Source organism: Rhinatrema bivittatum, chromosome 1 (assembly GCF_901001135.1).
Source record: "Rhinatrema bivittatum chromosome 1, aRhiBiv1.1, whole genome shotgun sequence".
NCBI classification, from domain to species: Eukaryota; Metazoa; Chordata; class Amphibia; order Gymnophiona; family Rhinatrematidae; genus Rhinatrema; species Rhinatrema bivittatum.
In genome coordinates, this window is record NC_042615.1 from 38,236,055 (window position 1) to 38,263,328 (window position 27,274).

Sequence of the window (27,274 nt, forward strand, 5' to 3'; positions counted from 1 at the left end):
GACCCGAACCTAGCCGCATCTAGCCGCAAAAAAAACTCATGTAACAATTGAACATAAGTTTGCAAGAAATAGAAGGTAAAGGGTCATCCGCTAGACGGGTAAACTGATGGGAGAATTGAGTAATGGACAATATAGTAAAAAGCAAAGAAAATTTGATACAAAAATCGGTTTGAATAAACAAATAAAGAATAAAACACGGGAGCCGTCCTAGGGAGGCAGTCAGAACTCAAGGCTGCCTCAGGATCGGCACCCGCACAAATATCCTCATAACGAGCAGTTACCTTGTAATGTAGTTGGTTGCAGAAGTCCATGGACCCAGCAGAGGCTTCGGCTCTTCAAGCCATTCCGAGCATGAAGCAAAGAATTATAGAGCAGCAGAAGGCCCTGGACTCTCTCTCCGCTGCAGTGGAAGGCGTGATCCAACATTTGGACTCAGTCAGGCCTATGAATCCCGCTGTGCCATCAGTGCCTGTTACTGCATCATTGATCTCTGGTAACCGTCCAGTGATTCCTCTACCCGCTCCCCCACAGGCTTCATCAACCAGTGCAACATGCACTTCCGTTTACAACCAACCCTCTATCCTGACAATGCCACAAAGACAACTTACATCTTGTCATTCCTTGATGGGAAGGCCCTAGCCTGGGCATCTCCCTTATGGGAGCGCGATGATCCCGTTTTACGCAATTTGAGAGAGTTCTTGGATCTCTTCCGCACCGTCTGAATACCCCACTCACCAGGCGGCCTTCGGAGCGACTCTCCATCTACGACAAGGTTCCCGAACACTTGCTGAATACGTAATTGAGTTCCGAACCCTATCTTCAGAACTCCATTGGGATACCGCCTGTCTGAGAACCATCTTCCTGGAGGGGCTCAACCCTAGGATCAAGGATGAACTCGCAGCCCGCGACTTACATGATCCCTGGACTCCCTCATAGACTTGACTGGGCGCATAGACAGACACCTTCAAGAATGCTCCTGGGAGGTTCAGTTCTCCAAGAAAGCTTCCAGTACCTTCAGACGCCCGCGACGTTCTCCATCCCCGAAAGTTGAACCAGGGCCTTCAGGATCTTCAGTAGAGGAACCCATGCAACTGGGCAGAGGCAAACTCTCCGCTCAGGAACGCGGTAGATGCCTGCAAGGTGGTCTCTGCCTTTACTTTGGTGGTGCTGGACATATCTTGTCATCATGCCCAGTGCGTCCGGAAAACTCCCGGGCCTAAGATCTAAAGGGGGACTCTTCCTGAGTCTGGCATCACCCATACCTCCACTGACTCTGCCGGTCAAGCTGACTACAGGAGATCGTGAATTCTATACCCTAGCCCTGGTGGACTCAGGAGCCGGGGGTAATTTCATCATGAAGAGCTTGGTGGAACACCTCGAGATTCAACTCATCCACGCCCAGGTTCCGTTGGTCCTCTCATCCATTCAAGGCAAACCTCTTCCGGGCCAAGTCACCCACATTACCGTTCCCATCCAAGGTCGTACTGGATTGCTTCATATGGAATATTTTTCCTTTCATATCCTTGACTGGTCTTATTCATCCCATCGTGCTGGGGCTTCCCTGGCTCCAAGCGCATTGCCCCCAGTTCGAATGGAAGACACTACAATTGGTCTGCTGGGGTCCGGCCTGCCAAAACTCGTCTCGATACAGTGTCTCCCGGATACTGCCTAACTGCGACCATCCTTCCACATGGCCTACCCTCACAGTATGCCTCCTATGCAGATGTGTTTTCCAAACGAGAAGCTGAGACGTTACCGTCCCACCGGCCATTTGACTGTACGATAAACCTGCTACCAGTTACTGAGCCTCCACAGGGGCGCACTTATGCTCTCTCGCCCTCCGAAACCCAGGCCATGTCACATTACATCCAGGAGAACCTGGAATGAGGATTCATCCGCAAATTGATCTCACCAGCAGGGGATGGCTTCTTCTTCGTGGGAAAAAAGGATGGGAAGCTCCGCCCCTGTATTGACTACCAGGGGTTGAATGCTATAACCCTTAAAGATTGCTATCCACTTCCCTTAATCTCAGAGCTCTTTGACCGTCTCCAGGGTGCACAAATCTTTACCAAATTGGACCTGAGGGGAGCCTACAATCTAATTCGCATCAAGGAAGGGGACGAATGGAAGACGGCCTTTAACACCAAGGACGGACACTATGAGTACCTAGTTATGCCATTTGGACTTTGTAACGCACCAGCCATATTCCAAAACTTAATGAAATCTTCCGAGATTTATTGTATCAATGTGTAGTCATCTACCTCGGCGACATCTTAATCTTCTCCAAGAGCATCTCTGCTCACTGCCAGCATGTCTCCCAAGTGCTACAGCGGCTTAGAGAAAATAGACTGTATGCCAAGCTTGAAAAATGCCTCTGAACGAGAAGCTCTCCCGTTTCTGGGCTATATTGTCTCCAGTCAAGGGTTCTGCATGGATCTGCAGAAACCGAAGGCCATTCAAGAATAGCCACAACCATCCGGACTAAAACCCCTACAACAATTTTTAGGTTTCGCTAACTACTACCGCTCCTTCATCTCCAACTACGCCTCCATTGTGGCACCACTAACTGCTTTGACCCATAAAGGTGCTGACCCCAAGCATTGGCCGCCTGATGCAATATCTGCCTTTCTTCGCCTCAAGGAAAAATTTCTCCTCGAACCCTACCTTGTCACCCTGACCCACGACATCCGTTTGTCGTTGAAGTGGATGCTTCCTCTGAAGGGGTTGGAGCGGTTCTCAGCCAATCATACACTACACACCCCTGGCTCCTTTCTTTCCCACCAATTCTCCGCAGCAGAATGTAAATATGCCATTGGCGACAAGGAGCTCCTCGCCATCAAAATCGCCTTTGAAGAATGGTGTCCTTGGTTAGAGAGAGCTCAACACCAGATCATGGTCTATACCGATCACAAAAATTTAGAATAACTGCATCAGGCACGTCGTCTCAATCCACGACAGGCCCATTGGGCCTGTTTTTTGCTCGATTCAACTTCATTTTACTATACCGTCCAGCTGCCAAGAATTTAAAAACAGACACACTCTCTCGAGTCTGACACCACGGATGCCCCAGAGCCTCCCAATTTCATCATTGAGCCATCTAGAGTCCTACTGGCTGCTATTATGCCTGTCCCACCTGGGAAGACCTAACATCATAAGAAATTGCCATGCTGGGTCAGACCAAGGGTCCATCAAGCCCAGTATCCTGTTTCCAACAGAGGCCAAAACCAGGCCACAAGAACCTGGCAATTACCCAAACACTAAGAAGATCCCATGTTACTGATGCAATTAATAGCAGTGGCTATTCCCTAAGTAAAATTGATTAATAGCCATTAATGGACTTCTCCTCCAAGAACTTATCCAAACCTTTTTTGAACCCAGCTACATTAACTGCACTAACCACATCCTCTGGCAACAGAGGGCTACCAAAATGATAAGGGGAATGGAACAACTCTCCTATGAGGAAAGACTAAAGAGGTTAGGACTTTTCAGCTTGGAGAAGAGACGACTGAGGGGGGATATGATAGAGGTGTTTAAAATCATGAGAGGTCTAGAACGGGTAGATGTGAATCGGTTATTACTCTTTCGGATAGTAGAAAGACTAGGGGGCACTCCATGAAGTTAGCATGGGCACATTTAAAACTAATCGGAGAAAGTTCTTTTTTACTCAACGCACAATTAGACTCTGGAATTTGTTGCCGGAGGATGTGGTTAGTGCAGTTAATATAGCTGTGTTTAAAAAAGGATTGGATAAGTTCTTGGAGAAGTCCATTACCTGCTATTAAGTTCACTTAGAGAATAGCCACTGCCATTAGCAATGGTTACATGGAATAGACTTAGTTTTTGGGTACTTGCCAGGTTCTTATGGCCTGGATTGGCCACTGTTGGAAACAGGATGCTTGGCTTGATGGACCCTTGGTCTGACCCAGTATGGCATTTTCTTATGTTCTTATGTTCTTAACAAATTCCAGAGCTTTATTGTGCGTTGAGTGAAAAAGAATTTTCTCCGATTAGTCTTAAATGTGCTACTTGCTAACTTCATGGAATGCCCCCTAGTCCTTCTATTATTCGAAAGTGAAAATAACCGAGTCACATCTACTCGTTCAAGACCTCTCATGAACTTAAAGACCTCTATATATCCTCCCTCAGCCGTCTCTTCTCCAAGCTGAACAGCCCTAACCTCTTCAGCCTTTCCTCATATGGAAGCTGTTCCATCCCCTTTATCATTTTGGTTGCCCTTCTCTGTACCTTCTCCATCGCAACTATATCTTTTTTGAGATGCGGCGACCAGAATTGTACACAGTATTCAAGGTGTGGTCTCACCATGGAGCGATATAGAGGCATTATGACATTTTCCGTTCTATTAACCATTCCCTTCCTAATAATTCCTAACATTCTATAGTCAAGCCAGTCAAGACCTTCATAATGCAACGCCTCTGAAATCAGGTCTTGACTTGGGCCCACGATTCCCACAGCTCGGGACATCCGGGACAATACCGGACTTTGGTTGCCCTCCACCGGTACTACTAGTGGCCTGAAATGCCTAAAGATGCTCGGTCCTATGTTGAATCTTGCTACACCTGCACCCGTCATAAGAATCCTCCAGGGTTGCCTCGGGGTCTGCTACAACCTCTGCCTGTCCCTACAGAACCATAGACACACATCTCAACAGACTTTGTCGTCGACTTACCCCCGTCCAAAAGCAAAACCGCCATCTGAGTCACTGTTGATCGATTTTCTAAAATGGCTCACTTTGTGTCGCTTCCGGGGTTACCCTCCGCAACTCAATTAGCCCAGTAATTCGTACACCATACCTTCAAATTGCATGGCCTACCCAAGGTCATCCTGTCCGACCAGGGACCCCAATTCACCGCCAAGTTTTGGAAATCACTCTGTCAGAAGTTAGACATTACTCTGGAATATACTTCAGCATATCACCCGCAAACCAATGGTCTAGTGGAAAGAACTAATCGGACTCTCAAACAATTTTTACACATCTATGTCAATAACAAACAAGATAATTGGACAGACCTGCTTCCTTGGGTTGAATTTGCCCTCAATTCGCACCCTTCCACCGCCACCGGTTCGTCACCATTCCAACTGGTCTATGACAAGCAACCTCGTCCACCTCTACTTGTCCCAGTGACTGTTTCTTCACCGGCGGCCCAGCTCTCCGCCGAAAATTACATCATCTTTGTACCTCTGCCCAGCAAGCCTTGCTCAAAGCCAACCAAACAGCCAAAACATTTTCAGACCACCATCGGAGACCTATTCAATCACTTAGACCTGGCCAGAAGGTATGTTGAGTACGCAATTTATTCGCCTGAAGTTACCATCCATGCGACTTGTTCCTCACTTCATTGGTCCATTCCAGATACTCCACCGCATAGGCAAGGTAGCCTACAAACTCCAACTTCTTCCATCCCTTAAGATTCACAACACCTTCCATGTGTCTCTTAAAACCACTGGTGTTGACATGGCCATCCAGAACACCACCTGAACCGCAACTTCTTTCCAGCGAGGATAACTCCACCTATCAGGTTCGAGAGATACTTGAGGTCTGGAAACATAAGAAGAAATGGCAGTATCTTCTGGCTTGGGAGGGGTTCAGCCCCGAAGAGAATTCTTGGGAGCCCTGTGCCAATATCTTGGATAAAAACTTCCTCATCCAACTCCATGCAGACCACCCTTCCAAACCAAAACCGCCCGGGAAGCGCCCTAAAATGGGGGGTACTGTTAGGATTTCCAGCCGCGGGCGGGCGGCCGGCCCCTCCTACCTCCCTCCACGGCATCAGGACCACCACCAGCACGCCCACAGCAGCAGGGAAGCATCCTCGACGCAGGCTGCTGGCCTCTTCCTACCTGGCTACCCCAGAGGCTAACTTCCTTCCGCGCTCCACGGGGAGAGCAACGAGTCTCGACCTCTGCTTCGCAGCATCGAGCCGCTCAGCACTTCCTGCTTCGGCTGCCTCCTTCCTAGGCATGCGGCCGTGTCCCCTGGCTTTCTTAAAGGGCCAACAACATCGTAAACTGTTTCAGCTGCTGGATTACATCAGGGCTCAGGGACTATTAATAGGAGCCTCCTTCTTCCATTCTCTGACTTGGCAACGAGTCTGCTTGCTTCTGTGAGTTGTCTGTGCTTCATTATGCTCTTTCTCCTGCCTTCCCGAGTCCTGTCCCTGCCTGCCTGCCCTTCCGAGTCCTGTTCCTGCAGCTCTTCCTCAAGCTTCTGGACGGATATCTGGCTCCTGACCTCGGACTGGCAATTGGTGATTCCTGGCTCCTGATCTCGGACTGGCGATTGGTGATCCTCCGGCTTCTGACCTAGGACCGAACTTCGGCGACGTCTTCATCTTCCCAAGGGCCCACCTCAGTCCAGCCAGCCCTAGCTTCAGCTTGGCCTCGCCTCCCGATGGTAGGGATCTGTGGGAGTCCACTCCATCAGGTAGTGTCAACTCCCCCTCGGGCAAAGTGTCCACAGCTCCTTGTCAAACACTACAGCCTTGCGAGCACTGGATCACATGAGTCGCCACACAAACATTAAACAAAGGGTTATGAAGGAATTCGTCACCCAACACCATTTGAAGAAAGGTGGTGTTTTTTTTCCTGCTATGCCTGCCATTCCACACTGTGATTAGTAGATTACTGAGCAATAAGGTAACTGTCATTTTGAAAAATCTCCTCTGAATGATTATATTCATTCAGAATTCTGGCAGGAGAGGTCTACTGACAGGGATGAGAGCTCCTCTTCAGGAAGAAAAGGGTCTCCATAAAATTAAGATTAGGGAACCATGGTCCTGAAAACACAACACGTGAGAGGAACTTTGCTGATGTTGGAGGAAGAAAAAAAAAAAGGGGACACCCCTAGAAATAACCTGACATTTTGTGGTGCCTCTGGTCCTTCGTATGAGGTGTCCTGAACGTAGAGTGTCAAGCAGATATGTATAGGCACATAGAGCTCCATAAGTGTAACAAGATTCAACATTCCCTCCCCCCCCCGGGTAGCCTTCTATTGTGACGGCCCTGTGCACGTCCAGAACAAAATCCTCTGGAGGCGCTTATAATTGACTCTATGGAGGAGATCCCAACTAGACCACTGGCATTCTTTAATGCAGAAAGTCACTCTTGAATTGGGAGTCACCGCTGCAGAAAGCGTCAAGAGCATCGATGAAGCAGAGGCATCGAGTGTGCCAGTGGTACAAATGCCACAGATGGTGCAATTGCGTTGAGCATGCCGATGTTAGTGATGGCGTAGATGTATCGATGATGCAAGAGCATCAAGGGCAGCAAATCTGCAGATGCCCCACTGATGTAGATGGATATAGTACACTGATGGTACACATGCAGCTATACCTTCAAGATCACCATGGATCCATGTTTGATTACTAGTGCAGACCAGCATTACTAGTGCATTATTAGCATTACTAGTGCAGACCAGGAAGTTGATAGAGATTTATGTATTTAAAAACTTTTCTATACCTTCGTTAAGTTAGATAACCATCACAACGGTTTACATAAGGGCACAACAATGAAACATATGGATGGTATAGATTACAAATTGGATGCACTGAAGATGCTGAGGCATCAATGCATCATGGTTGCAGATGCATCAAATGTGCCAAAGCACTGAAATATCAAAGATGCAGATTTATTGAGGGTGCCAGAGCACAGATGGCGAAGCATCTATGTGTGTCGATGGATGCCAATATACAATGTGCTGACACTGAACCTTCATTCCATCGACACAGGGAAATCTGTACTATTCTAACATGAGGTTTCGGCCTGGTGCATTGACAGGGGAATTTTTGAGGAGATTCTGCTTAACTATTTTCCCAATGAGGCAGACAATGCTGTACTGCGGGAGAAAGACAGACTGCGGCTTTTAAGAGATTTACACAATTCCTCCATTTTGTAGGTTCACTCTCATTCAAGGCATCGGCATAGTTCTGGACATAATTTTTCCATAAATCTAGTTTCTGAGAATGCCCATCGTAGGTACTTCTTGCCAGACATTTTGAGGCAGCAAGCTTTTTTCCAGAAGCATTGAAAAGTGCTATTGTGGGGTTGCAGAAGCAGCAAACAACTAAAAAAGTTACAAAGGAAAATAATTGAAGTAGAAAAACTCCCACACATGCTGATAAAGATTAAACTCTACTTACAAGGAGATATGGGTCAGTTAGTGCCTCTGGAAGTGTCTCTGGATAATGTCACCCCACATGTAATGGCTAATTCAGCCTGACTAATGGAAAATGGATAGCTCTTGAAAGCTAGTCAAGAAACATTAAGTTAGTCCAATAAAATTGGGAGGAGTAGACTAGTGATTAGAGCAGTAGGCTGTGAACCAGGAAAGCCAGGGTTCAAATCCCAGTTCCACTCCTTGTAACCTTCAGCAAGTTATTTTACCCTTCATTGCCCCAGATACAAATTTAGGGCCGGGTTTACTGAGGCTTTTTCCCCCATTCTGTGTCTATGGGAAAAATGCTTTGTAAATGAGGTCCTTAGATTGTGAGCCCTCTGGGGAAGGAGAAATACCTTCCGTACCTGAATGTCATCTATTTTGAAGTGCCTGAAAAAGCTGAATATAAATTATATATATTTTGGTTTTATTATAACCTTTATTTCTGCATATTCTATGCGAGATTAAGGTTTCCACAAACAAGTTATGCAAATGTTACAAAAGGACATACCAGATCTAAATTTTCAGCGTTAGACAGAAGTTTAATGTATGCACCACCACAATCGATGCCATCTTGAAAATTCACTTCATACCTGGATAGAGGGAAAAAAGTGAATACTCCTCATTTATTATCGCCCAACTTCAATTCTACTCTGTGGTTTGAACTTTTAGTTTATGAAACATTCAGCGGTAGAAACATTTGAAATTACTGCTCTCAAATTCTTCCTAGTAATTATTTTAAATGATACAAAACTGATTTGAAAGGGACAACTTAAGAAAAAGATTTGAGGTTGCTGTCAGTCTGCCTACCAGATAATTATCCACTTACTAAATACTCAATTGCATAGTTAAAATAGCCAGGGTCCTCATCGCCTGTGATTCTACGGCCATGACAAGTGCCACAAAATATAGCCCTTGCTGTGGAATTGGCTATCCTGGTCTAATTGCCATTGCAGACCAGGGGCTGTGTCCTACCCCAAAGAGAAAAGCATTGGTAGCAGCAAGACAGCGCATTACTTTTCTTCATGCCTCCTACACAGAAGAATAGACTCACTGGTGGCGCTCAACTCTTCACAGCGACTACCGCCTTAATTCCCTAACTAGCCCTCCATTTTGAGAAAGAGGATGAGGATGGTGGAATTGCAGCATCTTGGGCTGCAATCCCCTCCTCTGGCAACAGAGGACACAGCCCAAGGCACTGCAAGACTGCCATTGTCTTTCTTGACATAGAGAATAAGGGGATAGTGGGGGCCAAGGAAGAAGGTGGTGAGAGTGAAAATGTGGGAGGAAGTGAAGGAATCAGGGTTGGGGAGGGAGTTAAAGAGAATGAGTGGAGGGAGGGAAGGACTGTGAGTTAAGGGATTATCGGGGGTAGGGAGCATGAGTGTGGGAGAGTGAAGAATGCTAAGCTTTGGAGGAAAGTGAACAAGGGAGAGTGAGAAGATGATAGGGATGGGAAGTGAATGAGGGAGAATAAGGGCATGGGGGTGGATGGAAGAGTGAGTGAAGGGATCACGGGGGAAAAGGAGGAAATGAGGGGAGAAAATGGAAGAGGGATTGTTGGAGAATGGGAGAGTGTTCCATTGTGAAAATGAGGGAGGTCATAGGAGAGAGAGTGAGAAGACTGGTGTGGATGTGGAGAGGTAATTACTATTGATGCAAGTGGAGTGAGGAGATTGGAGGAGGTGTAGAATGGGAGTATAGGAGGGATTATTGGGGTATGAGGGGATCAAAGAGGCTTTGGAGTGTGATGTAATTGCGATGTAATTTCTTCCATCTCTACCCTCTTCCCAATCTTCCCTCTTCTACATCTCATCCCCACTTCTTTTTCTTCTTCAGCCCAATCTTCCTTTCCACCCCTATCCACAGTACTCATTCATCCACTATCTTCCCCACAATCCTCCTTCCTTCTCCTCCCATTCCTGATCAATGACCTTCCCCCTCACCACTTCTCATTCCCTTTCTTTATCCTCCCCGATTCCCCATCTTCTCTTATCCTGCTAACCCTTCTAAGATTCCTTCTTCATTTTTCTTCTCTAAGATCTCCTCTCTTCCTATTTCCAGATCCCTTCCCCTCCCCAGCCCCAATCAGTAAGATCAGTTTTCTTCTAATAAAAAACAAAATAAATTTAACTGGAAACAGAAATGTTAGAAAATGACTACTATAAAGTTTAAAAAGTGCATTATTTAAACTGCAAATATATGCAAAATTATGTCAATTTGCCACATAACTGCTGCAGAGTTTTGAAAAAATCTGGCATAGGAAACCAGGGGTTCCAAGAATAGCAGTAAAAGCGCAAGCTGTTTACCTGTAACAGTAGTTCTCTGAAGACACCAGGATATAAGTCCTCATAAGTGAGTGATGTCATCCAAGACAGTCCCGGCTGGTAAAGTTTTCTAAAAGGCTTCTAGAATCTGTTGGCATGTTCTACTGTTGAACTTGTGTGCATTGTCCTTTGGAGCCCCTTTTGTTTCTTAAAACAGTAAACACTGATACAGGATTCAGCTCCACGGATAGGTGGGTTACTTCTGTGAAGACTTACATCCTGTTATCTTCTGAAAACACCCATTACAGGTAAGCTGCTTTTACCTTCTCCAAAGACAAGCAAGATATAGTAGTCCTCACATGAGGGGAATCCCTAACTACAAGCTATTCCAAGTGAAAAAAAGGGAATATACAACAAAAAAAACCCATTGCCAATGGGCAGAACTATTTTTAGTGGCATCAAGCCAATTCAGGCTTCTTTTTCTTCTTTAAGGGAGCAACCTAGAAATAATTGGGTCTTGGTGGAGGAGAGGGGTGAGGTAGAGTTGGATTTTAAATTTCAAATAGACTTCAAGGAACAGATTGACCAAACCTGTCCTTTCTCCAGAAAGGAGAAAGATAGCAAGGAATTCAGGCGTCAGATTAAGACAATACTATTTAAAGAAGCCTTTGATAAAAATATTTTAAATTATTAATTTATTGGTTTTTGTTTATGTATGTTACATTTTATTCTGTTATTATATATTTTTATGTATGTAATGTTGTATCCACACTGAAAAATATATTTTTGGATTTTGTGGCATGTAGGATTTTAAATAAAATAAAAATAAATAAAATAAACCTACTGGGATGTGAATGTGCACACTGAGCTTCACATTACAGCCTTGCAAATCTGTTCTATGGAGGCTGAACTGAGATAAACCAACGCCAGCATAGCTCTAACACTATGAGTCTTGACATGCCCATTCAAAGTCAGACCTGCCTGGGCATAAGAGAAAGAAATGCAATCTGCCATCCAGTTAGAAAGGGTGCACTTGGCAATGGCAATTCCAGGTTCATTGAGGTCAAAAAGAACAAAAAGCTAGGTAGCCTCTCTAAAGACTTCAGTCTACTCCAGAAAGAAAGCCAAGGATATTTTACAGCCCAAACTGTGCAAGGATTATTCATCTTTGTGGACATTTTGCCTGGGGAAAAATGTTGGTAGGACGATTAAGGTAGAAGTCCAAACTAGCTTAGGGGGTTATTTTCTAAAGCTAGCGCACACGAAAAGTCCCTTTTTGCGTGCGCTAGTTAGATTGGGAAGGAGTAACCAGTGGAAGGGGAGGAGTTGGGGTGGCACCGGGGCAGACGCCGCGAAGACAGCACGGATGGCGAAAAGGTAAGGAGCCTTTTCGCTTCCAATTTTGCGCCCAATAGCACCACCTTTTACGATGGTGCTATTGGATGCGAAATCCGGCAATGATCGCACCGCAGAGCTGCGATCACAGCCGGCTATCGCAGGCCTGCCCCCTGCTTTGCACCCCCCCCCCCCCCCCCCCCCCAGTTAGCGCGCGATTCAGGGAGCCCTGCAACATAGGAAAATCTAGCCCTTCAGTAGAAAATTAGGAATCATAAGCAAAACCACCCTATAATGGAGAAACTTAGTATAAAGTCACCAAGACCTGCAGCTTATTAAATCTATGTGCCAGAGTGACTGCCAACAAAAACATGTTTCACAAACTTCAAGATTATGAAAAATGCAGATTACATCAATACCTACATAATATTAAAAACAGTCAGACTTAACATAAAAATACAGTAAGTGTGCTTCAGAAATGAGTAAATCTTTGTCTTGCCTGCAGTCTTATGCTCATTCCCTGGCTGATGTTTGCATGTTAAGCTGCAGCATTTGGTGGTGAGTGATGGGAAACCTGGCCTTCTGAACTGCAGAAGAGAAATGGCCCCAGCCTGCTGCTGTTCACTCCTGGAGCTAACAGACTGAATCTAATGGCCTGATTATTGTTAGAAAAGCTTGACTGCAGTTTGATAAGGGCTTTTATAATTCGGCTTGTGAAGACCTGTGGAGGGCAGCTCTGCTAAACTGGAAGCTCTTCTCTTTCTAGCTGCACTCTTGACACAGTTACTCCTAGGGGAATTCTGTGCAACTGTGCAGTACAGATTTGTGAAGAATATGCCTCCTGCACAGAATTTTATTTTTCTGCGTAGAATTTGGAGAGGTCTGGCAGGCTGTGAGCGGTGCCCATCCCGCTTGCGGCTGAAGATGATGCAAGTCTGGTGTGCTGTGAGTGGAGCCCATCCTGCTTGTGGCCAAGGAGCGGCGAACACTAGAGAGACCTACCGTAGGAGACCTACCTGCAGCTGATGAGGTCAACGTGGCCTGACTTTGTGTGCACGAGTGTGTGTTTATATGTGTGCAGAATGAAAACACACAGGAGCTAGCAGTAATTTTAGTTATTGTATTGTGAAAAGTTTTTCCAGATATTTGAAGATTTTCGCTGTTATATTTAATTTTCTTGAATTATGCATGAATAATGCGAATTTTGATGTAATGATTTTGAAAATTCCAATAAAGAATAGATTATAAAAAAAAAAAGAAAACACACAGGAGGGGTGTGTGTGCATGTCTGTGATTTGGCACCTGTGTGAGGATACGTGTTTGTGTGAGAGAGCGAGCAAGAGAGGGAGCCTACGTGCAGGGATATGTTAATGTACAAGTGAGAAGCATCTTGTGTGAAGGGGTTTGTGGAAGAGAGAGGTAGCTTGTTTGAAGGGGTGTGTATGTGCAAGAGAGAGAGGGAGCCTGTGAGGGAGTGTGTGTATGAGAGATGGACAGAGGGAGACTGTGTGAGGGGCTGTATGAGAGGGATCAAACTCAGAGTGGAGGGATGGAGAGAGAAGAAGGAGTTGAGCTTGGAGAGGGAGTGGAGAGAGCAGAGTTGTTTACCTGTAACAGGTGTTTTCCCCAGGACAGCAGGATGTATTTATTTATTTAAAAAATTTTCTATACCGTCTATTAGTGATATACCATCACAACGGTTTACAAATAGGCACATAAATAAATTCGAGATGGATTGTACTTTAACTGGGGGGTGCCGCAGTTGTTCAGATACATGATTCAATATTATAAGCTATATGTAAAGTGTATTAAAATTCCCTTTATGGACTAACCGTAGATGCGGTATACTGTAATTCTTTAACTTAATACTTAAGTATGATAAAATAAAAATAAAAACACACATATGTTCTCAGGTGACTTTTGCTTGTGTGTATAAGTCCTTTTCTTGTTTCTTAGTACTACCTATTTCCCATTCTCACTTTGAAAGGCCTTTTTGAAAAGCCATGTTTTTAAGCTTTTTTTGATCCCTCATTAGTCTTATTTCGGGTGGCATTGAGTTCCATAATATAGGGCCGGCTAATGACAGTGCTCTCTCCCTTACTTGTGTCAGTTTAGCTGTCTTTACAGAGGGTATGGTTAGTAAGGCTTTATTTGCTGATCTGAGATTTCTTTGGGGAACATGTAGTCTTAATGCAGTGTTTAACCAATCAGTATTTTCTTCATTAATTAACTTGTGGATTGTGCAAAGTGTTTTAAATTGTACTCTTTGTTCGATTGGCAGCCAGTGTAATTCGGCAAGAGTTTGAGTGATGCTTTTTCCAGTTAGGATTCTGGCTGCAGAGTTCTGTAAGATTTGGAGTGGTCTTAGTGTTGAATGTGGTAATCCAAGGAAGAGTGTGTTACATTAGTCTGTGCTAGCGAAAATAAGTGCTTGGAGAACGGTTCGAAAGTGAGCTTGGGTTAGTAGTGGTTTTAGCCTTCTAAGGACCATTAGTTTCGCGTACCCCTCTCTGACTTTCAATGATATGTGTTGTTTGAGGTTGATTTCATTGTCAATTATTACTCCTAGGTTTCGAGTTTTTTCAGTTAGTTCCACTATCTGATTGTTTCTGAGTTTGATGGGATTCTGTATTACTTCAGTTGTTTTTCGTTCAAGGTATATGAATTCTGTTTTTTCAATGTTAATTACTAGTTCCATTTGGCACAGCAGTTGTTTAATTATGCCTAGGTATAACATTGCTAGGTTCAATGTTTTTTCAATTGTTTAATCTACTGGTAAAATTAGCTGGATGTCGTCCGCATATATGTAATGTATGATACCTAGACCGGCTAAGAGGTGGCATAGGGGCAGCATGTAAATGTTAAATAGAGTGGCCGAAAGTGCTGATCCCTGGGGGACTCCGGTTTTTAGCTGGATTTTGTCTGAAATAGTGTTTTTTTATCTCTACCTGAAAGAATCTATTGTTTAGGTAGGACCTCGTATATGGGTGACGTCACTGGACGGAGCCCTATCACGGAAAACAATTCTGTCAAAAGTTTCTAGAAACTTTGACTGGCACACTGAGCATGCTCAGCATCCCATGATCCCTGTGTCCATAGGGATCTCCCTTCAGTCTCGTTTGTAGCAAAAGATGCGAGCAAAAAAATAAAATAAAACGTTTCGGACCCAACTCCACAGGGTGGTAGGGTGGGTTTCGTGAGGACTACATCCTGCTGTCCTGGGAGAAAACCTGTATAGGTAAGCAACTCTGCTTTCTCCCAGGACAAGCAGGATGATAGTCCTCACATATGGGTGATTAGCAAGCTACAGGCTGACTCATATTACAACAGGCCAATAGCAGACAACTCATGCAGCAGGCACAATAATTGGGGTGCTATTGCCAATGATGAGGCAGCCTGAAATCACAGCAGGTGGTTGTGGAAGGAGTTTGGTATTGTACTGGACCAAAGTTTTGCAAGACAGATTAGCCAAAGGCAGAGTCTTGATGGACTTACTTATCTGAGCAGTAGAGGGCTGTGAATGTGTGAGAGAGCTCCATGTTGCAGCCTAGCAGATATCGGCAATTGGTACTGAATGATAGTGTGCCACCAATGCTGCCATGGCCCTTACAAAATGTGCCTGCACTCACCCCTGGAGAGGAAGGCTTGCTTCCTCATAGCAGAATTCGATACAGTCTGCTAGCCAGTTGGAGAGAGTTTGCCCACTGGAACTCGCAGCTTGTCTTTGTCAAAGAAGCAAAGAGTTGGGTGGATTTCCTATGGAGTGCAGTGCGGTCTAGATAGAATGCAAGTGCGCACTTAAAGTCCAAGGTGTGCAATAAACTCTAGCCCTGGTGAGTGATATCTTGGGAAAGAGTGGACAGACTATAGAATGAGTAAGGGGAGAGACTATGTCCACCTTAGGAAGAAATTTTGGGTGAGTACGGAGGACCACTTGGTCATGGAGGAACCTAGTGTTGGGTGAGTATGTAACAAGGGCTTGTAACTTACTGACTCTTTTAGCAGAGGTGACTGCTCCGAGGAAAATAATTTTCCATGTTAGAATTTTAATGTTATAGGAATGTAAAGGCTGGAACGAGGAACGCATGAGCCTTGTATGCACTACATTTAGACCCCATTCCGTAACCAGTGATCGTAGAGGAGGTTTAAGTTGTAGAAAACCCATGATAAGCCGACTCATAAGGGGTTGAGCCGTTAACAGGGCATCCTCTACTCCCTGGAGGTACGCTGAGATGGAACTGAGGTGTACCCATGCGGAGGATGTCTGGGGACCAGAATCCGAAAGGTATCCTAGATAGCCTAATAGAGATGGAGTGGGGCAGGAAAAAGGGGCCAATACCTTTTTGTGCACGCCATTTGGTAAATCTTGCCAATTTTGAATGGTAAGATTTATGTGTGGAATGTTTTCGTGAAGCTACAAGTACCTGAGAATATCAGTGAGTCTGTGTTATGAGGTTGACCTGTGGGCAGGCGAATTGGTTCCTGGAGTGATAGTTTGAGAAGTATGGGGAAGCATACTTGTCAAGGCCAGTATGGGGTTATGAGAATCATTGAAAACCTATCCTGCTGTAGGTTCACGAGAGTTTTGGCTATGAGCGGTATCGGAAGAGACGCATATAGAAGGCCTTTGTTGCAGGGGCGAGCAAAGGTATCAATGGCTAATGCATTTCGAAGCCTGTGTAGGGAGAAGAATCTGTCCACTCTGTGGTTAAATTCGGACGCAAGAGGTCAATAGTTGGTTGACCTCCGCGCTAGAAGATTTTACTTGCTACACATGGATTCAGAGACCACTTGTGGGGATGGAGACATTGATTGAGATGGTCTGTTAGTATGTTCAGTATGCCTGTTAGATAAGTGGCCCAGAGATGCATGGAGTGTGCAAGGGCCCAGGCCAAGAACTGCACGGCTTCCTGGCAGAGCAGATAAGAACCTGTGCGTCCCTGTTTGTTCGAGTACCACATTGCCACTATGTTGTCTGTCTGCATCCACAAAGCTTTGTGTGAGAGGCAGAGTTTGAAGGCATAAAGGGCATAACGCATGGCTCGAAGCTCCAGGAAGTTGATCTGAGACTTTTCGTGGAGCAGAGTCGACACATTTTGGGTTTGGAGGATGTTGATACGAGCTTTCCAACCCAAGTTGGATGTGACTGTGGCCAAGATCATCTGAGGATTTGGTAACTGGATCGGTGATATGGATCAGGGACGAAAGCGGTTGAACGGCTTAGAGCCACTGAAATTTTAAAACCCACCGAGTTTTTCTCATGGCTAGTCTGAGTGACGTGGATTGTGGAAACCATGTGGCCCAGCAATGGAAGAATTGATGGGCTGAGGCTATGTTGCAAGCACGCAGAGATGTGGATAATTTGATAATGTGTCTGCTTTGTTGTTGAGCAGGAAGGCCGTTGCGACTGTGGTGCCCAGATCTGCTCCATATAGGATTTATGGTAGTTGATCAGAATTCCCAGCCAAATGTAGTAGCTTTATAGTGAGTCTTAGAGCTCCTTGTTTGGATTGAATCCTTATTAGGCAGTCGCCCAGGTAAGGAAATGTGTGAATGCTGCTGTTCTTTATAGATGAGTGGCAGTCAATGCTAGGCATTTGGTGAAATATACAAGTTGTCGAAGCTAGTTCGAATGGCAGAACTTGGTATTGAAAATGTTGTTGACTCACTATGAAGCGTATAGAGAATAGAGGCAACCCCCTTGTTGTAGTATGGAAAGCATGGTGCCGAGAGACACCATTTTGAACTTTTCTTTCTGAAGAAATTTGTTGAGATTTCTGAGGTCCAGGATGGGTGGAGGATGCCTGTTTTCTTTGACAGTAGGAAAAGCAAAATTGCTTACCTTGTAATAGGTGTTCTCCCAGGACAGCAGGATGTAGTCCTCACATATGGGTGACGTCACTGAACGGAGCCCAGGCGGGAAAGCTTTCTGTCAAAGTTTCTAGAAACTTTTGACTGGCCCTGTGAGGCCACTGAGCATGCCCAGCATGCTACGATATTCTCTGCCACAGGTGTCTCTCTTCAGTCTGTTATATAGCATAAAGCGTTAGCAAAAATAAAATAATAAAGGTATGAGGCCCAACTCCGCGGGGTGGCGGGTGGGTTCTGTGAGGACTACATCCTGCTGTCCTGGGATAACACCTATTACAAGGTAAGCAATTTTGCTTTATCCCAGGACAAGCAGGATGCTAGTCCTCACATATGGGTGAATAGCGAGCTAGAGGCTGAGTCATGTTGTATTGAGGCAACAGTGAAGTATTGTTGTTGAAATGAGTCAGCCGAAGATCAGAGAACATTGGATGTAGAAGGAGTTCGGATTAAACTGGAAACAAGTTCTTTAAGACAGATTGTCCATAGGCTGAATCTTGTCTTCCTTCTTTGTCCAAGCAGTAGTGGGCTGCAAAAGTGTGAAGAGAACTCCATGTTGCTACTTTGCATATGTCTAGGATTGGCACTGAACGAAAATGTGCTACTGAAGTTGACATTGCTCTTACTGAATGTGCCTTTACTCGCCCTTGAAGAGGAAGGCCTGCTTGTTCATAGCAGAAGTCTATGCAATCTGCTATCCAATTGGATAGGGTATGTTTACCCACTGCTTTACCCAGTTTGTTTGGATCATAAGAAACAAAAAGCTGAGTGGATTTTCTGTGGACTGCAGTACGATTTAAGTAGAAAGCAAGTGTACACTTACAGTCCAGGGTGTGTAAGGCTGTTTCTCCTGGATGGGAATGAGGCCTTGGAAAAAATGTGGGTAAATTTATGGATTGGTTCAAGTGGAATTCCGTAACAACCTTTGGAAGGAATTTTGGATATGTACGGAGAACCACTCTGTCACTCACAAAGCGGGGAGTAGCTGGCTTGTTACGGCGGTTACTACCCCAAACCAAATGTGCCTGATACTTCACTTTCGATGCACATCCAGCATGGCTCTCTGCTTCAACGGCATGGGAGAAGACTTATACGTCACGCATATCCAGCATAGCTCCCTGCTTCAACGGCAGGGGAGAAGAAAAACAACCAATAAGGGCTAATAACATAGTCTGGGTAAAACAAATAAGCATGGGTGCAGCTTGCTTATTGCGGCGGCTACTACCCCTAACGAATCAAGCTAGATATTTCACTTGGATGCAGCTCCATCACTGCTCTCTACATTAAAGGTGGGGGTGGAAGGGAAATAGAACCAAGAGCTAAGAGAAACAGATAAGTATGAGAGAAAATATGTGTGAAGATTGCTGGGCAGACTAGATGGGCCATTTGGTCTTCTTCTGCCGTCATTTCTATGTTTCTATGTTTCTATATGTTTCTATGTAGGAATTTTGTATAAGGTTCGTATGTGACAAGTGCTTGTAACTCACTAACCCTTCTATCTGAGGTAAAGGCTATGAGGAAGATAGTCTTCCATGTGAGAAATTTAAGATTACAAGAGTCGATGGGTTCGAAAGGAGAGCGCATGAGTCTTGTTAGTACCAAATTCAGGTCCCAGCTTGGGACGGGTTTTCGAATTGGTGGTTTAAGGTGAGTTAGACCTCTCATAAATCTACTTACGAGAGGATGAGTGGATATAGGTGCATCTCCTATCTTGTTATGGTAAGCAGAGATTGCACTTAAATGTACTCTTACAGAGGAAGTCTGCAGACCAGATTCCGAAAGATGGTATAAGTATTCCAGTAGAGAAGCTGTGGGGCAAGTGAAAGGATTTATATCTTTGCTGAGCACCAGAAAGTGAATCTCTTCCATTTAGAAGAATAGTTCTTTCTTGTGGAAGGTTTACGTGAAGCTATAAGCACTTGAGATATGCGAGATGAAAGATTGAGTGGTTGTAATATCAAGCTTTCAACATCCATGCTGTCAGGGATAGGGACTGAAGGTTGGGATGTCGTAACCGGCCCTGATCCTGAGTTATGAGAGTGGGAGCTACTCCCAGGCGAATTGGATCTGTGACTGAGAGGTCTAGCAGTGTGGGGAACCATACTTGTCGAGGCCAGTACGGGGCTATGAGTATCATGGACCCCTTGTCCTGTTGTAGCTTCACTATAGTTTTGGTTATGAGCGGTATTGGAGGATACGCGTATAATAGGCCTGAGTTACAAGGGCGAGCAAAGGCGTCCTTGGCTGGTTGGTTGTTCTGTTTGTGCAGAGAACAGAACTTGTCCATTTTGTGATTCAGATGTGACACAAAGAGGTCTATTGTTGGTTGACCCCAATGTTGAAATATCCTGCCAGGATACGAGCCCGTACCTCCCTGTTTGTTGATGTACCACATGGCTACTGTGTTGTCTGTTTGGATGAGAACAGTCTTGTGTGAAAGGCAGTCCTGGAATGCATGCAGTGCGTAACGTATCGCTCGAAGTTCCAGAAAATTGATTTGATATGTTGCTTCGAGTTTTGTCCAAGTCCCTTGTTGTGTGTGAAGATTGTCTACATGAGCTCCCCAACCCAAGGTGGATGCATTTGTAGTTAAAGTAATCTCTGGGACTGGTTGTTGGAAAGGTAGGTCTTTTCACAGGTTGTCCTTGTTGGTCCACCAAAGTAGAGATGATCTGAGTTGGTGGGTTACTTGAATTGGATAGTTGAGTGGTTGAATTGCTTGGATCCATTGTGACCTTAAAGTCCATTGGGTAACTCGCATGGCTAACCTTGCCATAGGAGTAACATGAACTGTGGAGGCCATGTGACCTAACAGTATCAGAAACTGATGAGCTGTGGTTTGTGTCCGCAAGGAAATGGACTTTGCTAGTAGAATGAGGGCCTCTGCTCGTTCTATAGGTAGAATGGCCTTTGCTAAATGTGTGTTCAACTCTGCTCCTATGAATTGAAGTAGATGAGTTGGAGTGAGATGGGATTTTTGATAATTGATGAGAAACCCCATGGAGTGACGTAGAGCAATTGTCCGGTTGAGAGAAGTTATTGCTCCCTTTTGAGATGGACTCTTTATGAGCCAGTCGTCTAGATATGGAAAAACATGGACACCTTCTTTGTGTAAGTGTCCTGCTATTACTGCTAGACATTGTCTGTCTGTGCAGGAGGTTGTGGACAGGCAGGTCTGGATTGTCTGGCTTGAGATCGCTGTGTTGGCCTGGTAGATCTACCCCTAGTTGTTTGTTGGTAGTACCTGCGTGACCTGTAGTAAGAACGTCTCACATCCCTACGTGGAGGACGACGAGAAGGTTGGTTAGCAGGTTCTTGAGGGGTTTGAGGCAGTTGTTTTACTGTCTCAGTATGATCTTTGAGTTGTTGTACAGCCTCTTGAATTTTATCTCCAAAGAGACTGTCACCGAGACAGGGAAGGTCAACAAGCTTATCTTGTACCTCAAGCCTGAGGTCAGATGCCTTGAGCCAGGCCCACCGGCGAGCAGTGATTCCCGCTGCTGCTGTTCTTGAAGCAGTTTCGAAGTTATCATACACTGCTCTTACTTCGTGTTTTCCTGCCTCAAGACTTTTTGATATGATTGCTTGAGCAGGCTCTTGGAATTGAGTGGGTAAGGAAGTAATAAATTGTTCCATCTCTTTCCAGAGATTTCTCTGGTGTTGAGTTATATAGAGTTGGTATGCAGAGATTTTTGTGCTCAGCATGGAACTCTGGTAGATCTTCTTACCCATGGTGTCTAGGAATCTGTGCTCCCTGCCTGGTGGGATGGAGGAATGTGGGCGCACACGTTTAGATTTCTTTTGCGCTGATTCCACAACGACAGACTGATGGGCAATTGTTGTTTGTGGTACCCTGGAGCTGGTTGAACTATGTAGATGGTTTCTACTCTTTTGTTGACAGGTATAGAAGCTGGGTGTTCCCCAGATTCTCTTCTGAAGATCCAGCAAGACTTCATGTACAGGTACTGCTAGTACCTGTTTGGGTGGATCTACGAACTGTAATACTTCAAGAGTTTGTGCTCTTGTGTCCTCTTCAGCAGTCAACTTAAATGGAATGGAATCAGACATAGTTTGTATGAATGATGAGAAGGAAAGATCTTCTGGGGGTGATTTCTTTCTTCTATCAGGAGAAGAAGGATTGGACATGAACTCCTCTGATGAAAATTGAGAGGGTTCATCATCCCAGGAGTCTTCTGAATCTTCTCTGTAAGTTGTCTGAGTCACTGGTGCTGGTGGGACGTGAAGCCCTGAAGATCCAGGTTGTGGATCATCGATGAAAATATCAGCATATGTTGTCCTTGGTGTGATGGGTGGTAAGTTGTTGATGACATTCTGATACCTTTGTAGGAGGCGACGGTAAAATGCCTCATCCTGGACTTCCAGAGGTTGATCAGGTTGTGGCAGTGATACTGTCATTGGGATCATCGATGGAATTTGAGATAACATCGATGTAGATTGTCTTTGGAGCCTCGGTGTTGTAGTTATGAAACCCATCGAGGATCTTGGAAGGAAATATATTGTTGTCATCGGTGTTATCACCGGCATCGATGTTGAAGGAATAAAAATCGGCATTGATACTGACGATGGAGGTATTGGCATCGATGTTAGGGTCATCGGCATCGATGCTGGAGGCATCGGCATCGATACGGAGGGTATCGGCATCGACCCAGAGGTCGGCATAGACAGGCCTGTTGGAAGTTGTTGCTCCTGTAGAGCTTGTAAAACAGCTTGTCTAATAAGTGTAGACAATTCTGGCTGTGGTATGAGTGACGACACCGATGGTGTATGTGGTGGCGGTGCCGCAATGTCCATCAATGACGTCGTAGGTGTCTGTGACGGCGAAGGCCCAACCACCGACGTGTCTTGATTTTTAGGCCGCTTCGGCATCGACTCGTCCTGGGACACAGATGCGGATGATGATCGATGTCTATGTTTGGTTTTAGAACGTTCTGCCGACTTTGTGGAGATCACAGACGATGGCGAGGACGGACGAACACCGGATCCATCCGGACGCGGTTTTTTGAGTAAAACTCTTTTTGTTGCTCCAGCCGGAGACGACCTCGGTGCTTTTGAGGGAGAAGGGATTAGCTGAAGAGAAAATAGGTGTTCCATCTTCTCTTGCCTGGCTTTTCTTCCCTTGACTGTCATTTCTGCGCATTTGATGCATGCACTGACATCGTGTTGTTCCCCGAGGCACAGTACACACTCCAAATGCGGATCGGTAATAGACATATTGCGGTTGCAGACCGGGCATTTTTTGAAACCGGTCGCCATTTTCGATCGACGGCCATTGATGAACGAGCGTGTGTGTGAGAAAAATTTTCGTCCCAATACAGTACTCACCAGCCAGCGAGGTAGAGAGTTTCCTGTGACAGAGAATATAATTGACTTTTCAGTCAAAAGAGAGATTCCCAAACGTTAGAGCTATCGGTCCGCGGTGCAAACGGCAGCGCAGAAAGTGAAGACTGAAGAGAGACACCTGTGGCAGAGAATATCATAGCATGCTGGGCAGGCTCAGTGGCCTCACAGGGCCAGTCAAACGTTTCTAGAAACTTTGACAGAAAGCTTTCACGCCTGGGCTCCGTTCAGTGACGTCACCCATATGTGAGGACTAGCATCCTGCTTGTCCTGGGATAATATCAGGATTAAAATTCCTCTGCCTTGTTGCATCCGGGGAACGGTATCCCGAGCCCTGGTCCTCAGTGGGATGGACCGTTCTGTTCTCTGGCCCCGTCCAGAAATGGCAACTTTGACAGAAGTTTTCCGTGATATGGGTGACATCATCAGGATGGAGCCCAATGTGAGGACTACCATCCTGCTTGTCCTGTGAGAAACAAATAAACAAACACAGACTGCCTGCAGCCGTATGCAGGGGGTACATTGTTGGGGACTCCAGAGGGACGGCCAGGGAGGCACATATGAATCTACAGATTTTACTTTCATGGATTCTCAGTTTGGTTTGCAGCCTGTTTTCTGAGCTGAGCTAATAATCCTTCCCTTTTTTCTACTTTCTACTTTTATGTGTCACAGTGTTTTTGTTATTAGATTCTTAATTACTGAACAATGTTTTCTGACACTGTTTTTCTACAGGGGTCTAAGCACAACTGGCTTTATGGGCATTATCTACTGGGAAAATGTACTAGGTGCTGCAGTTTTGCAGATGGCTTTTTTTTTGGGCATAGAGAGGTCATTTTGCTGTTTTTAGGTTTAATTTAATTCTTACCATTTATTTGCTAGCGTTATGTTTTCCAAGTGGCACAGGAGAGAAACAGACTCCATTTTCATAAATTGCTCAGTTTAGTTCAAAAACAATGACAATAATAAAAGCCCCACTCTGTTGTATGTCTGGACACTTACTTTTTAGCCCCCTGTACACCCACAAATGAGTCTATTCTTTGGAAGGCTCCTTGACCACACTTGACTTTATTATAGACTTTAAAACCATTTGCACTATCCCTGGCAATTCGTTGTTACAGCATTAACGACGACATCAGTGGAACTTAGGCAAGCCACTGTGTTACCTTGCTTTACAGATATTCTATATTTTGCTTTCAGTGAACATTTCCAGTGCTGGATGGACATTTGCAGATTTTGCTTTGTGTGTCTTATGTTTGGAGTTCTTGTTCAAATATTTCCTGATGTTAGTGCTTTAAAAAAAACTCTCATTACTCTGGTAGTTCAGGGGTTAATTGTGTTGCTCTTTGAAAACAAATGTTAAAAAAGGGAGAGAGAAAGGAGGTGTTGAATCAGTATATAGGCTTCCTTCAGTGCAGGCAAAAGGGGGAGAAAGAAAAAGAAAGAATTAGGTTTCGTTTGTTTGAAAAAAAAACAGCATTCCTATTGAAAGCGTACATATATGTATATAGATGGCTGTTTGGCATGGTTATGCTACTTAGATTGTTTTGAATGTACAGAGAGTCACTGAAATAGTTAAGGTTCTTTGGCATGCAATCATTAGTGGGGGTTGGTACAGGCATTCAAAGGTTTAGTACTCGCACCAGTACTTTTAAAGCACTTCCTAGGTTTGTTTTCTTGCAAATCCAAATTATTTAATTACATGGTGTATGAATTGCCCTAACTGGTTTTTTTCCAGCAATGTTGGCACAGCTATCTTTGTATATCAGTGTTCTGTTGACTGACTTTATTCTCCAAGGTTGAACTCTAACAATTGATATTATTCCACAGAGCGGCATGTGATAGCGCCTCCTAGTGGATGCATGATATGTCTTTTTACTACTTTTTGTATGCTAGCTTTTATTTTTCAGGTCAAAGAATTTCCTGTCATGAAAGAATTAAGGCTGATCTTTTATTTTTCTACATTTTTTCAATTTTATTTTCTTTTCTCATTTTTAAACAGAATTCTGTTTTTTGTTTTTCTGGCTTTTTCCAGGCACTTTTCAAACACCTTTTTGGTTTACTTTTACTTTTCATTTTTGAGCTCAAAAATATGTGTTACCTGTTGTCTGTCTTGATGTTATGAGGACATCTATGTATATTTGTGAAATAAATGGATATGTGTTGGTCTTGTGAAACATATGCTCTATGTAGTGTCTGCCGTACCTGCGTTGTCTGTGGTTCTGTTTATTACATTTGACTTCTGCTGCATCAATTTGAATTTGTGTTGCTCCTTTTCTCACACACACACACATACATATTTAACTTAGGCCTTGATTAGCAAAAGATTAATACAACCTACTGAATAAACTGAATATTCCATTGATTGTCAGAATTTAGAGCTTGTCCTAACAAGCCAGTCCAACATTACTTCATTATATGACCTGAGTTATCTACTCATTTGGCCTGATTTCTTTTTTGTTTTCTGTTTGGTTACCCTGATGTAGTTCTTTTGATCACATGAATCAATGTATTTTGATCTGTCATGCGATAATTGATTGTTATATGTATCTAGTTATTATGCCTTTTTGCAAGTGCCATGATTTAGTTTTCCTAATTTAATGATATAATTTGAGGTTATGTAATTTTTACATTTGTAGAAATCTCCAGTCCAAACATTTCTATTATGTGATTTCTTGAAATGCTCTTCTATCTCTATTTATAAGCTAGTTTGTTTCCATTTGGGATTCCAGAGGGGAAGATATAATTTTTATTTCTGTTTTTTTTATTTTTACTACATTTCTTCCTTTTCCTGTGCAAAGACTCAGACTGATGGTTTAGCAACCCAGCAAAGTACATTAATTTGTTTTTGACAGCATAGCATGCTAAAGACTTTCTCACAGAGTCAGCTGTCACTTGTTTCTATGATTATCCCCAGTTATACTCAGACTTACCATCTATCTAAGAGGGGTATTACCCACTCTTCCTTAGAAGCACCCGAAGACGAAGCAGTACAACTAGCCTTCATCTACCTTAACAGCTTATACCACTTGACCATAACTCGTTTAGAAGCCTTCCCATCCACAGCTGGATCACCTCTTGGATAGGTGACTGCCACAGTTGAATTAGGAATGTCCATACAGTGATTGTTTTTACTGCTAAATGTTGTTGTCATAATACTGCATATCACCATAAATACCCTACAGGACTAGTATGATGTATTGGACTTTTGCTATGCCTTGCCTACCATGCATATGCCTCTGCTTTCGACGATTTGGATCTTAAATTGCTGCAGCCATGCCCAGGATGCTCGAACTGAAAATTATGATCAACTCTTCATCGGCAGTGCAAGATCAAGTAACTACTATATGTCAGTGTTTAATGATGGACATGCATGAGCTTCCCCATGAATTGGATGGGCAGGGAAGAACAGTGGGCTTAGCTAAAGACGAGCAAGATTCCTTCACCTAAGGCTAGCTTAGGATGTAAGGGACAACTTAATACAGGGACCCACGGCCCTGCCCATATGTGAAGGGTTCCTAGGTGTAACCCTTCAAGAGGGGGATGTAGGTATGCACTGTCTTTCTGACACCCCTTTGTGCTGTATTCCTGTGTTAGACAAAGAATGCAGAGGACTTTGACTACGTGCTGGAATGCAGCCAGCCAACACCTCAGACCCATAAGCTGATTGGTCTAATACATTCCCAAAATCAGAAGCCCTGCACTTATCTAGAAACAACACTCTGGATACGCTCTGATTGGTCAGTATGAAGGGTATATAAGGTTATGCATATTACTGGAACATTGTGTGACTGAGTGATTATACAATTGTATATACCTGTTGCTCCCTGGAACAAACTATTTTCCTTGTACTTTGTTCCGGTCCCAGTCCCAATCCCTTTTGTTTCTGTCTTTCTCTCATTAAAGTTTCATACTACATATTGTGCAGTGGTTTGTTTAGAATTAACACACGGGTCGGTGGTCGATGCTGACGCGACGCTGATGGTGCCAGTTCAGATGCAATGGAGTCTGGGCTTGAGCACGGAAGAGAAGTCCCATCTTCTCCATTCTGGCCTTGCGACCTTTTGGTGTCATTAGGGCACATTTGGTGCAGGTCAAGACATCGTGCTCTCGTCCAAGACACATTACACAGACTTTATGCGGGTCTGTAATGGACATGGTACAAGTACAGTCCGGTCACCGACGGAACCCCGACGCCATGGCCATAGAAAAATCAAGCCGAGGTACGGTCGACTGCCAGTAGCCCGCGAGGGCCAAATGCGACGTAATTGACGGA

At 44.4% G+C, this 27,274-nt stretch overlaps 1 protein-coding gene across 1 annotated transcript in view; it reads right to left on the reverse strand.

Annotated features, from left to right (window-relative positions):
* The window catches only part of CLGN (calmegin), a 629,426-nt gene that overhangs the window by 416,008 nt on the left and 186,144 nt on the right, over window positions 1-27,274 (reverse strand). The window contains 1 exon segment of the mRNA XM_029603388.1: window positions 8,685-8,766. Coding sequence (XP_029459248.1) covers window positions 8,685-8,766 — 82 coding nt within the window.